The sequence below is a fragment of the Scyliorhinus torazame genome, chromosome 4 (assembly GCF_047496885.1).
Source record: "Scyliorhinus torazame isolate Kashiwa2021f chromosome 4, sScyTor2.1, whole genome shotgun sequence".
Lineage (NCBI taxonomy): Eukaryota > Metazoa > Chordata > Chondrichthyes > Carcharhiniformes > Scyliorhinidae > Scyliorhinus > Scyliorhinus torazame.
The window spans coordinates 180,461,210-180,478,265 of record NC_092710.1 but is presented as its reverse complement, the minus strand read 5'-3'; the positions used below and the strand labels follow the sequence as shown (position 1 = coordinate 180,478,265).

Genomic DNA, 17,056 nt, shown 5'->3' with positions numbered 1-17,056 from the left:
GACAGCTTCTTCTCCATTGTTACCAGACTCCTGAACACCCTCTTATGAACTGTACAGATCTCTCTCTATGCATCTTCCCTACTGAGTAGCACTACACACCGTAATGCTTCACCCAATGTCTATGTATTTACATTGTGTATTGATCATATGTCCTTTTCATGTATGGAATGATCTGTCTGGTCTGTACGCAGAACAATACTTTTCACTGTACCTTGATACACGTGACAATAAATCCTAATGCAAATCTTAAATCCTTGATTAGGTTGTGTTGAGCCACCATATGTTGTGTTTGTTGTCAATTAAACAAAGAACCTTGTCATTACTCCTTCCATGTATGGAGGACGGATAGCTTACAAGCTAGGCAAACTGAATCAGTGGAGTATGTTCCATTAATTAGTGCAATTCTCTTGACTGTAATCTGATTGTCTTCCATTAGCTCGGTGCAGTGAAACCAGTCTCAAATTTGATGTAGATTTCTTAATACTTTATTTCAAATTTTAGTTATTCATTTCTTTGGATTGTTTTCACAACAGGAACCAGAAGTTAGTTACACAAAAACGATTCATACAAAGAGTAACACAAAATAGAGCATGACAGGTTTTTGTAGACATACAATCCTATTTTCATGGATGTACACAATGAGAAATGTAATACAAAGAGAGATGATTACCAATTATAAAGCAAATAGAACATTGTTATCTAGGGCATACTGTCTGCCATTTCCCACAGTGCAATCATGCCCTGTAAAGTGCTACTTTATTAGTCATGAAAATTACATTAATACTAGATCTGGTCTGATAGAAAAATAAGCGATTATCTGAACTTGTGGCCTTAGACAAATATGTTCTCAGCTATTTAAACAAGTGTTTCTTAGATATATGTTAATTCATTTTTTGCTTCCCCCTGAAATGCCACCTCCAGCTGGTTACCCGGCAATTGGAGTGCCACTCACATGCTCCAGCAGCACTTCAGTCCTATATTGGGGGAATGGCGGGAGCATGGCAAGCCTCTGGACCTGATGATGTGGCATGCCCACACACAGCTCCTTTCTGATTTTCTGACTTTCTACGGCTAATGATTTGAAGTCAGGAATATTTGCAACGAATCTCACAAATATCTTCATTTGCACTATAAAATGCAATGTGTTGTTCAAGTAAAATGTTGCTTAAAAGCCATAGAAGTATTAAGTGTGCTAATTTCAGAGCAAATTACTTAATAGTCGGGTGGATTTGAACATTATTCTCAAAAAGTCACCCTGTATGTTGCATCTATTGCCAATAATTAGTCAGCAAACAATCTTCATGAACGCTTAACCCAGGTGGCAGTAAAATGGTATGTTTGATTTAGAACTTCTACTTGTGGGAATAAATGAAATGCATTGGTGTTTAATTCGTCCTTGAATATCGCCCTTATATCTTTATGCATCCATTACTCAACGCCGAGATAAATCCACTATCTGCTTGATAGATTTAAAAACTCCATGAAGCATTAGTCCCTGGCTTACACCAGATGAACTGTTTTCCTCCCCAAAAATAACTTATTCTAAAGCAATATTAATATCTGACAAGAGCATTACTCATAAAATCACCTTCCAGCATTGAAGATTTTTTCACTTATTTGATTGGGTATGCTGAAGATTATCAGGGCCACAAACAGTAATAGGAACAGCCCGGCCAGGAATCCAATGATGTAGCACTTGTAGTTTCTCCAGATCAGAAGATAAGCAACACGCATTGGGTTCAACCACCAGGACAAACTGGTATTTGGACGGCTAGTGAAACAGGTCATTTTTAATACTAATGAAAGAAAATTGTAAGAAAAATACACAGCACAATGATAGAGTTACAAATACTTTTGTTATAAATTCCGAAAGCTTAAAACAAATCAAACAAAGTTTACTTGGTAATGAGAGCAAAAAAAAGACTTAACTACAGTTCAAACAGAGTAATTCTGGAGAACTGCACACTGCACACCAAAATAATGATGCTTTGTTAAAGTTTAACTCAAAAGTTTTCAAAATGATCCCCAACCATTGTCATATCCCATTTCCTTTCTCCTCTATTAATTCAGACACACAAAAATATGTTTTACTAAAAGTATTAGCTGTTTAGTTGCATTGGATGATGGGATTCATGCACCCATTAGCTTCTTTACCATATAACCAGGCATGCTGTAAAGGAAAAGGCCTATCATGATCAACAGCAACAAAGCCAGCACAATCTTCACAATAAGCCACTTGTATCTGTTGCAGATGAGGTATTTGATAGACTTGAGTGGATTGAGAAACCAGATAAAAGAGGTGTCTGGCCGACTGTCCAAGGCAGCATTAGAGAAAATGGGAGGGGAAAACAAATGGTTAGTGATGAATGATTTAAAAATATATATTAATAGGTAGGTACTTAGTGAACGTTACCACCTCCATGAGGGGGATAATTGGTTCATCTTCATCTCTTAACATTGTTATTTTAATGCAGGAATTATGATTAGTTTAGAGAACAGCCAAAGTAAAACATACAAGTTACTTCTAAAAATGTCAATCTTACAGTCGTGTCACCAATGAAAATGCTGGAAGGTAATATGGCATTGTAGGTAAAACTAATTTGCAATTTGATGCAAGATCAACGCACAGGCACAGCGCACCCACCCAAACATCATACCTCCACTTATTAGCCGACTTACAACAACCCACAAAATGACAGAAAAAGTTCACTACCTCCCCACCTGCCACTTTATGCTAATCTATTCAGCCCACGTAAGGTATCACTCCGATCAAGAAGGCCAATCTGGAAAAATCCTCCCACACAACGCAAGTTTCATCTGGACAAATGAATGGGGATCTTTTGGCATGACAAACAAATACCTGGTCTCAAACCCAACCCAACAGCTGCCTGTTTTCAACCTTCCAAGGAAAGAGTGGTCCACCCTTAGAAGGTTCAAGACTAGCCACGGCCTCTGCTTAGCCTACCTCCACAGATGAGGTATGAGTGGCAGATTGTGCCTGTGAGAGTGAGAACACATTGGATAAAATCTACACTCAGCAGAGGCCTATCCCCACTCAACACCGCAGGACCGGAAGAAACTGCTTGGCTTAAGGACTTTGCAATTGATAAATAAATAAAATTGGTGTTTGATCTCAGGTAGAGCAAAATAATATGTCGCTCTCACATTAGAATTTCCAATTAACATTGTTGTGGCAACTGCATGTATCCCTACAGTTTATGATCAATCAAGATTGGGATGTGTTTGATCAATGGTACCTCTAATGAATACTTGGGAGCTTACTGTTAGAAATATTTAAGGACCATGGATCAGAAAGTGCACATCGCAACCTCAAACTATCACTCTCTGATCATTGCAAGTGGAGGCAGCTCTATGGGTGTCCCAAACAAGAGTCCTTTAAGAGTGGTGCAGACCTGAAATCTGACCAACAATGACTTGGATCTGAGATTAACTTGGGCCTTCCACACTGCAACATGCCAGCAGAGAAGATTGGAAATAATTCACATGGACCACTATGCTCCCATTTCTGGAGTAAGTGTCGGTCACAGTGGTAGATAGTTCCGAGACATTGGAGACTATTTCAATAGCAATCCAAATATTACATTAGTAATTGAAACTGTTAATATGATTGGCTGACACAATCAAGACTGACACTTTTTCTTCACTAAGACTTTTACTTGTTTGAGCTGTGTGATACATTTCCCTTTTAAAATTAAACAATTATCTGAAAGGAACAATGATAAACACACACTAATTTAAATTTTCAGATGATAAATGGTATTGTTCCTTAAACAATTTGACTTTAAACATGCATTCTGCAGCCTGAGGAATCAAAGGTAACTGCCACACCCCTCACTGTAGTGACTATTAACAATAAAGGTTTCCTGTCTAATATTTATATTATTTAACTTCCAGTAAGTGTAATGTTGCAGGAGATTTAAAGAGATGGAGAAAATAAATGAAAAAGAACAGGAAAATAGCTGTAGAGTAACACTAAAAAGAATAATTATGTGCATGAAGACACAGCATACATCTGCAATTTAGAGCATGGGATTTGATACGTGTAGAAGAGTCAATTTCTGTGGACTGCTATTTGTCAATACTGTCGTGAAGGAAGCTTAACTCCTGGAGACTATTGCATCCTTTGTGTTCCTATACTTGTATCTTAATATTAAATATCTTAATATTGTTATAACTGATATAATATTGTAAATTAATATCTTCAATAAAATTTAAATTAGCTTAAGAGAAAGATAAAGCCAGAACCTTGCAGTAAATGTAATGAGAGGCTAACAGTGTTCGTAATTATGGAGTAAATTGGACTGTTAACTCCCAGCAACTGCACTTGTGCAGTTAAACACAGATATCAGGAAGTTGTTGACTGAGGTGTTCCACGGCTCTAGGTGCTTCAATGCACTGGTGCTGGTACTTCACTGAGATACTTGGCATTGAAGTACATGGAAGAGTGCCAGGGTGCTATACTTGTGTGGTAGATACCCATCGCTTTAAAACATTTTTTTTTGAGTATCCAATTAAGGGGCAATTTAGCTTGGCCAATCCACCTAGCCTGCACATCTTTGGGTTGTGGGGGCGAAACCCACATAAACACGGGGAGAATATGCAAACTCCACACGGACAGTGACCCAGAGCCGGGTTCGAACCTGGGACCTCAGCGCCGTGAGGCAGCAGTGCTAACCATTGCGCCACCGTGTTGCCCACCCACCAAATTAAGCAGAAAAGTCGAAGGCTTGTCCACTCCAGTGTAAGTGCATTTTTACTGGTGTGATGAATCCTAATTTCTACCATCAAACACTCTGGCACTGAAGATGAACTTTTACAAGTGTTGAGTCTTAATTGTGGAAATTTTAATTATCAGATATTTTTAAATTTAATACTTTTACAACTTGCTGTAACTTTATCTCTCCTCTTAAGCCTACTTTTATTTTACTCTATTGCACTTTCTGTACATGATTCAATATTAAATCAACTGTTATAACTTACAATTTCTGGTTCAGACTTTGCTTGCCTTGTAAAGAATTCAGCAATCTGATAAGGTGACACTCTATTGCTTGGCCTGTTTACAATCAGCAGATGACATCTGCAGTACTGTTAAAATTGTCCTTGGTTCCAGTGAAAAAACCCAGTGAAAGTATGTGGGAAATATAAGAGCAAAGAATGGCTGGTGCCATTCATTCCCTGCTGACTGCAAAAGCCATTGTGTTTCCCAATAGTTAGTTTTCTTGCTTTTATTGTGATATTTAGCTGCACAAATTTACATTTTCATTATTAGTGTAACTTGGTCCAGCTAAGTTAATAGAAATAATTAGCAATTGATTATATTGCCCATCTACCAATCTGCTTGATTAGATAGTGCATTATAACTAAGGTGAGAAAATACATCAATTAAAATATAAAACATAACTGATGACAACTCCAGTAAGGATTTCCTGCTCTGAAACAAAAGTAGATTAAATAAAAGGAATGCACAAAGTACATGAAATACGAGAAAAAATGGCTACCATTTAAGGCCATTAGGCTCCAAGAATCTTCTTAACCAGGTAACCAGGCATGGAGTAAAGGAAGAGCCCAAGCAGAAGGAGAAGGAGCACAATTGCGAGGATCTTCAAAATCAGCCCACGATAGTTGTGCCAGATGAAATATCTGATTGACTTTAGGGGGTTCATAAACCAGATAAAGCTGGTGTCAGGACGACTGCAGGTTGGCGGGCAGCAAGATATGAGGGATCAAGAAGAAAAGAATGCAGAAGGGAAAGGGAGCAGGGTAATAGAGATGGAAAGAAGCAAATAGATTATAATTAAACGAGTTACTGTTCAGCATCAAATAGAGACTGAAGATGTTCTACTTAGTAAATACATAACATACGATTAATCCAAACAATTTTGTTGCATCTGTGAATTTATTTCCATGGGGAAGAATGAAGTTTAAACATGAGCACTGATGTAAAACGAAAAAGAAGCTGAAAGAAATTAGATTTTGCAAAAGGATTCTGCACTTTAATGGGATGAAATTAATATATTTTTTAGTGATATAAAATGAGTGGTGTCTCATGGTTTATCTTGCTGGATTCTCTTGTAAAGACAAAGCTAATTCATAATGCTCACTTCTCTTCTGTAGTAAGAAATGGAATGGAATGGAATTTTTTATGGCAAAAAAAGTCCTAATGTTGCTTTCAAATGAGCTGTGTTATTGTTGCTCTTATTTGGGGCAAAACTGAATGGATCACTATAGAATGATACAACACAGGAGATCTCATCGTGTCAGTGTTGGCTCTTTGGTAGAATAGTACAGGCACACTGTCCTGTTAATAGAATCAGATCACTACAGTACAGAAGGAGGCCATTCGGCCCATTGCGTCTGCACCAACCCTCTGAAAGAGCACTCTAACCAGGCATCCTCCCTATCCCTGCAACCCTATCCAACCCACGGCACATCCCTGGACACTAAGGTGCAATTTAGCATAGCCAATCCACCTAACCTGCACACCTTTGGACTGTGGGAGGAATTCCCAAGCACCCAGAGGAAACCCACGTAGACACAGGAAGAAAGTACAAATTCCACACAGACAGTCACCAAGACTGGAATTGAACCTGGGTCCCTGGCCCTGTGAGGCAGCAGTGCTAGATATTGGGACTAAGACTGTAAAGGTATCATTAAAGCTTTTTTTCTGGCGGTGCAGAATGAATGCACCAATCTGTTTCTTTGAATATTATGTTTTCTCAATGGTAAGTTATTCCCTGGTTCTTCAAATCACCTTGGGTGTGGACACTCTGGGACCGAGTCAAGACTACTCTGGAACCTTTTAAAATGATGGGTGGTATTTGGAAGCAGAAGTCCTTCCTCCATTTTCAACAGGTAGGATTTTTGTTGGCATGGGGATGAGGCGGAGCCTGAATTGCACAGGCGGGAAACTCAAACTCAACATGCCATTTCATTTCACTGCTGAGTACAAAGGTACACAATTTTTGTTGCTTCCATGGCCTTAACAATAATTTTATGGAGAAGACATAAACACTTGTGAAGGGTGGATTTAAGGTTGATTTAAATGCCATGGTTGGAAGAGATTTAAATACTCATCCCTTGGGTGGGAGGTGCCATGGCAGTATGAGGGAGGTATGAGGGGTTGTGAGATATGGAGGTGGCATGGGAGGTTAAGGGAATGTTGAGGTGGGTGGCTGAGGATGAAGTGGTGTGAAAGATGAGGCCCCGGTCCTAATAATCTTCAATACAACTGGGCCAAAGCCCCAGGGAACCAAGGTGGACTTTCTCACCAGCTTTGGCACTCACCCACTTCGATGAACACTGTGGCAGGGGTTGTTTTAAAGGAGATAGGTTTGCTGAGTTGGAAAATGTATTAACTTGACATTCCTGTCTTGAACAAAAATTCTCCCCCAAAATTTCTAAGTTGATTTGTGGCGGGTTTTTCGGGGAGTTTCCCGCCAGCTCTGGCGGCACGTTCCCCACCGCTAATCAATGACACTTAGGGCTGGATTGTTCCGTCCTGCCCGCACCAGAACGCCATGGGTGAGACGCGGACAATAGAGAAGTCCATTGACCTTGGGTGGGAATCTCCGACCGCATCTGCCTGCTGACCGGAGAATCCCGTCCTTCGTCACTTTTTTGGGCCCTGAGGAGTTTCTCACTGGTTTAGCCCACACTTAGAATTTTGTTTAGCACGAGGGAGCTGAACTCCGATATCAGGCCACCATTTTGAAAGGGTGCCCTGATCTCTAAGTAAGCTTGTGGGTCCCCCACACCTCCACCCATGGGCAATGTCACCCCCCCACACACACACATTACCCCACAACCCCCAAAGTGAGGAACCCCACTATGGGATCCCCCCACTTCAGGCCCTCTTATAGCACCCCCCCCTGCTTCTAGGACCCCCCCAACCAACCAGAGGCCCCTACTTACCTGCCCTGCACTCTCCCACCCTTCAAATATCTCCTCCACCCTCATTTCATGGGCATGGTCCCCCTTGCCCCTGGCCCTTGGCAGTGCCACCTGGGCACCCTTGCACTGGCAGCCAGGCAGTGCTCCTGCTGGCTTGGCAGTGCCATCCGCGCACCTTGCCAGTGGCAGTGCAGAGGTGCCGGCATTCCAGGGGGAGGGCCAAGGTGCCACCCTGCACTTCCCTTGATCACTCAGGGGTCTCCAATGTCCGGGAGACTCCCCGGGTGCCGTTCCATCTGGTCCATGTTTGTGTCGACCAGCACTGATCGGCGCCCAGCTGCAGCCTTCCTGGGTAGGCTGGTGTATTGATGGAGGCCAGTGGATCCTGGGTGAGTAGGTTGTAAGTAGGTTTACGAGCTACCTCTGGGAACAGCATTTGGTCACGCCCATTTGGGGTGTCGTTCCGACTCCGACATCTCGTGAGACTTGGGTGAATCCTGCAAGGCGCGGAGCCTGTCGGAAGGCTCGCTGGAGGGCTCTCCCAGGATCCTCTGGAGAATCGGGTCCCTATTCTTTCCTCTTAATATTGAGGAGATGTTCAAAGGGACCACCGAGTATTTAACTGGATCATCAGAAGAATTAGGCAGAATGGAATTAAAATTCTTCCTCTGTGACTTAATTGCATGGCAGCACAGTGGTTAGCACTGCTGCTTCACAGCGCCAGGGACCTGGGTTCGATTCCCAGCTTGGGTCACTGTCTGTGCGGAGTCTGCACATTCTCCCCGTGTCTGCGTGGACTTCCTCCGGATGATTCAGTTTCCTCCCACAGGTCCCGAAAGACATGGGGCTGGATTCTCCCAAAATGGGGCTATGTCCCCACGCAAGCGTAAAAACGCAGGCGTTGTACTCCCCAGTTTCCTGCAAAAAATAAAAAGCCGGCGAAATGGAGAAATCTGGTGCGGCGGGATGGAGAAACCCGCCCCCGATCTTTTGGGACAATGGGAAAAGAAAACCTCATTTGAATGGATAACATTTCAATTCAAGTCAATTTGGGTAAAGGAACAAAGGAGCACATGCTCCGCATTTTGCTCAAAATAAATATAAGCTATTTCTCATGACAACATTAAATTATATCAATGTCATTGAGAAAAATGTACCCTAATTTGCAAATTAATTTTCTGTTTCTTGCCATGATGTATGCCTCAGATTTTACTTGTCTTAAAGGTATCATTTTCTGAGGTACCTTGAAGTTATAACTGTTACTTTTCTCTTTTATAGCCAAATAGTTCTAGCAGTAATGGGCAGGATTTGTGGCCCCTCCATCCGGCAGAATCTTTGCTGGCTTGCCGCTATCCAGTGCTGCGGGACCCACCTTGCTGTGGACGGAAAACCTCAGCCAATTTGATTTTAGGGAATATAATAGTAAATGTTGCCTCTTTCACTAACTCTGTTCCATAGCCATTGATTCATTCTCATTCCCAGCCACTATCTCAGACCGAAGCCTGAGAACCTTGCCATCATCCTATTTGACGGAGACGAACCTCTGGCCCAGTATCTACTCCATTATAAGGCCCTGCCCCTCTTTAGCTCATCTGCTGCTGAAATGCTCATCTATGCCATTGCTACTTCCAGACTCGAAGTATCCAATGCTCTGTTGATTATCCTCCCAGGTTCCACCTATAACTTGAGCTCATCCAAAGTTTTATTATCCATATCTGAATTGCACCAAATCCTATAATCCCATTCATTCTTTACCCCTGTACACGCTGACCTACATTGCTAGTGGTCCATATATTTTTTAATCCCTCCAAAGCCTTGGCCTTGCCCAAATGCGCCACACCCCTCCCTCCCGTCCCGTCCCGACCCACGCCTCCATGTCTGTAAACTCGGTGTGTTTCTCCAATTCCGGCCTCTCATGCAACCATGACTTTTTTCACCACACCACTGGTGGCTATGCCCAGCTGTTTATGCCCTAAGTTCTGAAATTCGTTCCCTAAATCTCTCTGTATCTCCTCCTTCAAGACACTCTTCTCTAGTCACATTTCTATTGCGTTCATCTTTGGCTTAGGTGCCAATGTTTTGTCTGAGAGAAATACTGTGAAGCATCTTGAGATGCTTTACAATGCTATAAATGCTATATAAATGTTGCTGTAAAATACCTCAGTCACAAGTGAACAACATGGAAAAAATCAAAGACTGGTTAAGGCCCTGTGGCCTTTTCTTATTCCAAAAATTCTTACATTTCTAAAACTGATCATTTAGTGTTTAATCATTGGAGAAATGTTTAAAAGACAAGCACAACTGCATAATATATTTAGATGCAACAATATAAGTTATGAGATTGCATTGTCTTGAAAGCAGTATTCTGGTATTCAGGGAAATAAAGTTTCTTAGTGCACCAACTCGCAGAAATTTTAACCGGTGGTGAGGAGCAAGAATCAGGTTCATTCCAGATTGTTGATGTTAGGCCTGGGATTAAGGCCACCATTTAAATATATCGGGTCCAATACCTGCCTGCACCTGGTGTCAATGATATTAGGTGAGGGTTTGTGAATATGACAGGAAGCGGTGGCAGGGAGTCTTCAGGAACTGCCCCATGCAGTTGGGACAACTGATGGAAGGAGACCAAGGTTGGGGAAAGAAAAAAAGAGCCAGGTATCCCTCTGGGGCTCAGTGGAAACTCCTGTTCCTGGGCGAGAAGGCAACCTTCATGAACTGCTTCTAATGTAAGTACATTCCCCCTTAATTAAAGTAACCAAAACTGTACACACTACTCAGGATGTGGTCTCACCAATGCCCTGTGCAGTTGTATCAAGACTTTCTTGCTTGTATACTCCATTCTGCTTATGATAAAGGCCAACATTCCATTTGCCTTCCTAATTATTTGCTTTACCTGCATGCTGACCTTTTGTGATCCATGTACAAAGACACCTAGGTCGCTCTATGCTGAGCACTCTGCCATCTCTCTCCATTTAAATAATGACCCAGATCTTCCACTCATTGCTGCTGCCTACAAGGTTTTCTGTAGAATTGTCCATTTTCAGCTGGAACGTTTGATCCCGGCAGTGGCAGAAATCAAGAGGCAGTCTCTCCAGGGTAAGTCCAGAAAACGCAGGAAAATCAAAGAAAGGAGAGGCCAGGCCCTCGTTTTGTAGGGCTGTCATATTTAGTTTTTAACAATCTCAAAGTTTTAAATGAATGAATGTAACTGAATGTCTGTGGGTGGGGAGTGAATGGGTGGATGAGTGGGTGATTGGGCAGTCAGGTCAGGGGTTAGTGGTGGGAGGAAGAGCCAAGGTTGGGTCAGATTAGATGAGTTGATTATGGTGTTTAGTTCAGTAATGCTGACTAATATCGGCATTAGAGCAGGTATTGCCGAATACCTGCACTGTAAATTCTATGAAATCTATGTAACATTTTCAGGGTACGTTTCCTGGTAAGTCCCACGTCTATGGCCCAAGTCTCTGACCCTTTTGTGAAGGGTCCCAAGAGAGCTGATCAGTCCATTGGAAGTTTAAACTTACTGGGCAATGGGCCCATGTCAGGATTTCCATAGCGTCTTGACCTGCAACACAGACTTAATTACAGAATGTGAGAATCGTGTTTCCCGATTCTCGCGAGATTCTCTTCCCCCCCTCCCCCCCCGCCCCGCCGCCACCGATCCTGAGTGCGGTGAGCGCGGGCTCACGATTGCGCCCAATGGCCTTATGACTCTATAAAGTTGCACAATGACTTCATTAGCCAATTTGAATAATATCGTAGTAATACTTTTGAAAGAAATGGAGTCATGAGGATGCTGTTTTTATTCTGCTCGCCCAACCTTTCAAAAATATTTATATAGAGTATAAAGTAATAAAACAGATTAGAACAGTTAAAAAAAACTGTTTTTTGTAAATACTTGTTTAAATACTTGATTGTAACCTGATATTCCCTGATACTTCAAATGGCTGTAAATGCATAGTGACATTCTGGAGACAGAATTAAAATGGAGATATACTTACTTTGGCTTCTCCAGTGGCTCTGGTTCATTACGAGCTAGGCCTGCAGGGCTCTTCTCAGCTTCTTCCGCTGTCAACAGGTGTAACTCAGCCTCCACTTTACCCTGAAAAAGAATGCAGATGGTGAGTGATTCTTTCACCGGGACTGAAGTGACGGTCACTTCATGTGGGTTCATTCCAGGTGCTGGTGACACCATGTTGCAGTGACCTGACCTGAGGGATTCAGCCACACTTCACAGTGCAGAGAGGTAGTGATACCAAGCTACCAAACAGGTGTCCTCTTAACTGGGTGCAAAACTATGGAGTAAAGTAAGAACAATGTTCAGGTTTGCCATACTTTCTGAGGTGGCATTCTGAAATTATGATTTTTTTGTCGTTTCTCATTGTTTTGGGGATGCATGGTGTCCAATGGAATGAAAGAGTGACATGACAGTTGTTACATTGTAATGTGGAAACCATGTCACAATTTTCACCCCCACCGCCCACAACGGGCGTGATTTAATGTAAAAGGTTCTAAGGGCGCGATGTACCGGCTGCGTCGCGCTCGAATGGGTGCGCGACACTGCCGGTAGATGCCGGGTGAAACCTCCCACGGGCTTCCCGGCAACCAGTATGCCTCTGAAGCGTCTGGATCAGGCCCCCGCCCATACTGAGCGTGACCAAGTCGTGCTCGCTTGCATCGGTTTTAAACTGACTTCATCGAGCTCACCCGGGGTCTACCGGCCTCCCCAGGGAGCCATTCAGTACTGGTCCACACAAACGTGGGGCAGGCAGAGCAGCATTCAGTGGTCTCCAAGGCAATCGGAGGCCCCTGGGAGGACAAGAATAGGGCAGGGTGGCTCCCTAAACCTTCCCCATGGAACGCAGACATCTTGGCACTGCCACCCTGACACTACCAAGGTACCCAGGTAGCACTGCAAAGCTGGCAGGAGGACTGCCAGGGTGGCAGTGCCAGGGTGCTCAAATGCCCAGGTGCCAGGGCCCACTGCCAAAGATTGGCGGAGGGTGGCCATGCCCATGAAAGGAAGGTGGAAGGGGGGTATGACGGATGGGGGATGCAACACAGTAAGTAGGGGCTTCTGGGAGTTTGGAGAAGTTGAAGGTGGGGGTCCTGGAAGGGGGGCACCTGTAAGTGGTGTGGGGGGTCTGGAATGGACCCTCAAGCATCCCATAACATGGTTAAGGTTGTGGGCTAATGCCCATGTGTGTGTGTGTGTGTGTGGGGGGAGGGGGGGGTGACATTGCCCATGGGTGGGGGGGTGGGGAAAACCCTCATGCTCACTCTTGACTTTTAAATGCCGTCTGAAACGGCCTAACAAGCCACTCAGTTGTATTCAATTGCTACGGAAACACAAATAAGGAATGAAAGCAGGTGGACCACCTGGCATCAACCCAGGCGCTGGCAACGGCAAATCCAGCCCTGTTGATACTGCAAAACCCTCCTTACTAATATCTGGGGGCTTCTGCCAATGTTGGGAGAGCTGTCTCACAGACTAGCCAAGCAACAGCTACACTTATCTAACCAGACTTAGTTATTTTTGGGGGCCCTGGGGAGTTTCTCTCTGGTCATGAATTACATTTAGAATTATTTTCAGCACTGGGGACCTGAACTGGCTCACCAGACTGGTCCCTCAGAGATCAGGCCACCATTTTCGAAGGGTGCCCCGATCTCAAAGTGAGCTGAAGGGTCCTCCACATCCCCAAACACATGGGCAGTGCACCATACCCTGAGAGGCAGTGGCCACAATAGTAAGTGCCAGCTTGTTGCAAAAGAGGACGGGGCAACAGTGCCGAAAGAAATTGACTGAGCGTCTTTGCGCACCCAGAGTAAGTCTGGCTCCTGATGTATATCGCTGCACCCCTCACACACATCTCCACGGTGATCTTTCACCCAGCCACCTCACGGATTCCCAACACTTCTCATGGCGTCCTCCCCGCTCCCACTCCCCATGCTCCCCCAGTAGACCTGTTCCTCACAACCATCCTCCCACTCACATCCCATGCATGCCAGACTTCATCACCATCTGACCTGGCAAGACCCCCACCTACAACTCCTCCCATCTGTCTCATTGCAGGACAAACTCGAGCACAGCTGGCATGAGTGGGCACAACCTTCTGGAGTCATGCTCAAGCTGAAATGCTTAACGCCCTTTGAGGAGAGAGCCTTTGAGCTGGCAGGCAATGAGCAAGACCGCATCTGTGCAGAGGGCAAATTGGCGACACCAGACAAAAGTGAGAACCCTCAACACATGCAGCCATGGTGCAAGTCTCACGTGAGTGGACTTTCTTCATCAGTCTGCCCCTTTGATACATTAATACCATCTCACTTCCTTTGCAGGTCAATCAGTTGACCAGCCCAGACCATCCTCAAGCCCATGGAGACCAAAGACCAGAGCAGCTCTGAGGCAGAGATCTTGGAGACAAATATCGAAGAGGAGTCAGAGCTGTCACCACAGCCTCCACCAGCACAGATACTCACACCTCGGTGAGATTAACTAGTAGGCAGGCTTCTGCATCTCTCATCGGTGAGCATCTTAGAGTTGAAGATCCACAACTGGCGGAGGAAGTAACGGGCACTCAGTGGCATACCGGAGCCCAGGACTCAGCTGAGCCCCTGGGTCCAGACATCTCAGAGATGCTACAACAGCAAAGGCAGAGTCATGAGCATCAGGAAGGGTGGACTCCTTCAGGGGCATTCTTCCTTCGACTGCATGCCGACTGGAGGTATCCCCTCGCTTTCTGTCCGAGGAAATGGTGCCGTCACTCCAATGCAATGAGGACAAAAATATGAGCGTGGCATCTGCAGTCGAGACCATGGCGCAGGAGCTGTAGTCCATGGCGGGGGATGTCCGTTCCATGGTTCAGCTCATAACCTCCATGGCTGAGGGCATGAGCTCCATGGTGCAGGGCTTCAATTGCGTGGTGCAGGTACTGACGAGAATCCATGAGTGCCAGCACTGGGGGACTCTGCAGCTTTTGGATCTCACTCAGGCTGCCCCTGAAGGAGCCTAGGGGCCTCTGGGCACCGGAAGGGAAGAAGATTGGCAGGAGTGGATTGCGGAGCCTTCCACCCAGCAGACCCTGGGGTGACCAGCCCATCTGACACTCCTCTCCCTGTGAGCGACATACCTCCTGCCTTGCTTACCAATGAGGGCAGCAGTGCAACGCCTGTGCAGCCCGAAAGCAGGCCCGGACCCTCAAGATCTAGGCCCCCCCCCTCCCCAAGATCATGTCAGATAACAGGGCATGGAGAGCAGAAGAAGACCACCTCAAACTCAGCTGTGGATCCTAGGGATACTGTTAAACGTAGCAGGAGGATGAGGAAGTGTAAGAAACTATAGGCACCTAGTGGACAGGAATGAACCCAGTAGTAGAGAAACAAACATAGAACAAATAGGAGCAGGAGGAGGCCATTCGGCCCTTTAAGCCCGCTCTGCCTTCATTACGATCATGGCTGATCATTCAATTCAATAGCCTAATAACACTTTCCCCATAACCTTTGATCCCCTTCGTCCGAAGTGCTATACCTAACTGCTTCTTGAAACCATACAATGATTTGGACTCAACTACTTCCTGTACAATGAATTCCACAGGCTCACCACTCTCTGGTGAAGAAATTGCTTCTCATCTCTGTCCCCCTTTTCCTCAGACTGTGTCCCCTGGTTCTGGACACTCTCAGCATCAGGGACATCCTACCCTGTCCAGTCCTGTTAGAAATTTATAGGTTTCTATGAGATCCTCATTCGTCTGAACTCCGGCAAATCCAATCCTAACCGACTCAATCTCTCCTCATACGTCAGTCCTGCCATCCCAGGGATCAGTCTGGTAAACCTTCGCTGCACTCCCTCTATAGCTAGAACATCCTTCCTCAGATAAAGAGACCAAAACTGCACTCAATATTCCAGATAAGTCATCATTATAATAGCGCACTTGTATTAAACATCACTTTGATCACCCATACAGATCCTCCACCCTGTCATTTCATTGCACATGCTCTACAAACCCCCTGCGCATACTCGGCACTTCTTCCCTGTTGAGTGTGAGAATAGCAGCACTATGTATCTCCTATCACCCACACTGAGGATGCAGTAAAGACTGAGGTCCTTTTTCCTCCTTCTCTCCATGTTGAGCCTCGACTCCCTCCTCCTCATCCGAGGAGATGTGGCACTCCTCCATGCCCTCCTGTTCCAGCTGCTCGCCCTACTGCAGTAGCAGGTTGTGGAGAGCGCAGCAGACCACTATGATACGGGACACCCTCTGGGACACCTCCTGACCGGAACGCCAGCTTGAGCAGTCCAATCGGCTGCTCGACCAGCATGGCGTTGATGCATGATTCCCGTTGTAGCAAATCTCAATGAGTGTTTGTGGCCTCTGAACTGGCGTCACCAGCCACCTCCTGAGTGGGCCCACTTTGTCCCCAAGGAGCCATCCCTCCAGCCACTGCTCTCCCTCAAAAATGGCTGGGATTTGCGAGTGCTGCAAGATGTAACTATCCTGGACAAAGTGTTGAGAGCATGTCTACCTCGTACGTAAGGTGGAAAAATAAACCAGGGGCTCTGGCCTCGGAGGGGGCAGTAGCTGCTGAGAAATGATCACACACCAGCAAGATGTATATCGTGTGGCCACAGATAAGCTGGATGCTGAGGGTGCAGTCAATGGCACCCTACACCGGAGGCATGCCTTCTATGTGGGTGAAGGCTATGGCCCTGGTGCCCTGGCTCACCTGATTCCGATCTAAGTTGATGTACATGTGGGCCCTCACCCTCACGAAATAGCATCCGTGACTTCCCTTAGGCACATGTACGCTACTGACTAGGATATGCCGCACGGGACACCTGTGCAGTCCTGAAACAAGCTGCTGACATATAAGCTCAGAGCAGCAGTAACTTTCAGGGCCACAGGTAGTGGGTGACCTCCCAGTCCATGTGGTGTGAACTCCCGCATCTCCTGGCACAGGTGGTCCATCATCCCTCGGGACAGACATAGTCTTCTCCGGCACTAGAGTTCTGACATCTGGAGATGAGAAGTTTGACGTCGGAGTCCCCTTGGCCTGGAGTCTCCTCTGTAGCTCTGCCATCTGTGCTCTGCTCCTGGAAGAGCAATGGACCCAGCCTCCCCTTCCTCTACGAGGCACTGTTCCTGGCCTC

General features: G+C 45.3%; 1 protein-coding gene across 12 annotated transcripts in view; it reads right to left on the bottom strand.

The window, feature by feature from the left end:
• Window positions 1-453: 453 nt before the first annotated feature.
• Window positions 454-17,056, bottom strand: part of otofa (otoferlin a) — a 532,520-nt gene continuing 515,917 nt past the window's right edge. For 5 of the 12 annotated variants that reach the window (XM_072498922.1, XM_072498926.1, XM_072498928.1 and 2 more), the window contains exons 45-47: window positions 11,913-12,013; window positions 5,520-5,712; window positions 2,162-2,311 (exon numbers count right to left, since the gene is read on the bottom strand). In XM_072498922.1, coding sequence (XP_072355023.1) covers window positions 5,532-5,712; window positions 11,913-12,013 — 282 coding nt within the window. In that variant the 3' untranslated portion in view covers window positions 2,162-2,311; window positions 5,520-5,531. Of the gene's footprint in view, window positions 2,312-5,519; window positions 5,713-11,912; window positions 12,014-17,056 lie in introns of all 12 variants that reach the window. The other 7 variants (XM_072498920.1, XM_072498925.1, XM_072498919.1 and 4 more) reach the window with 2 other exon arrangements.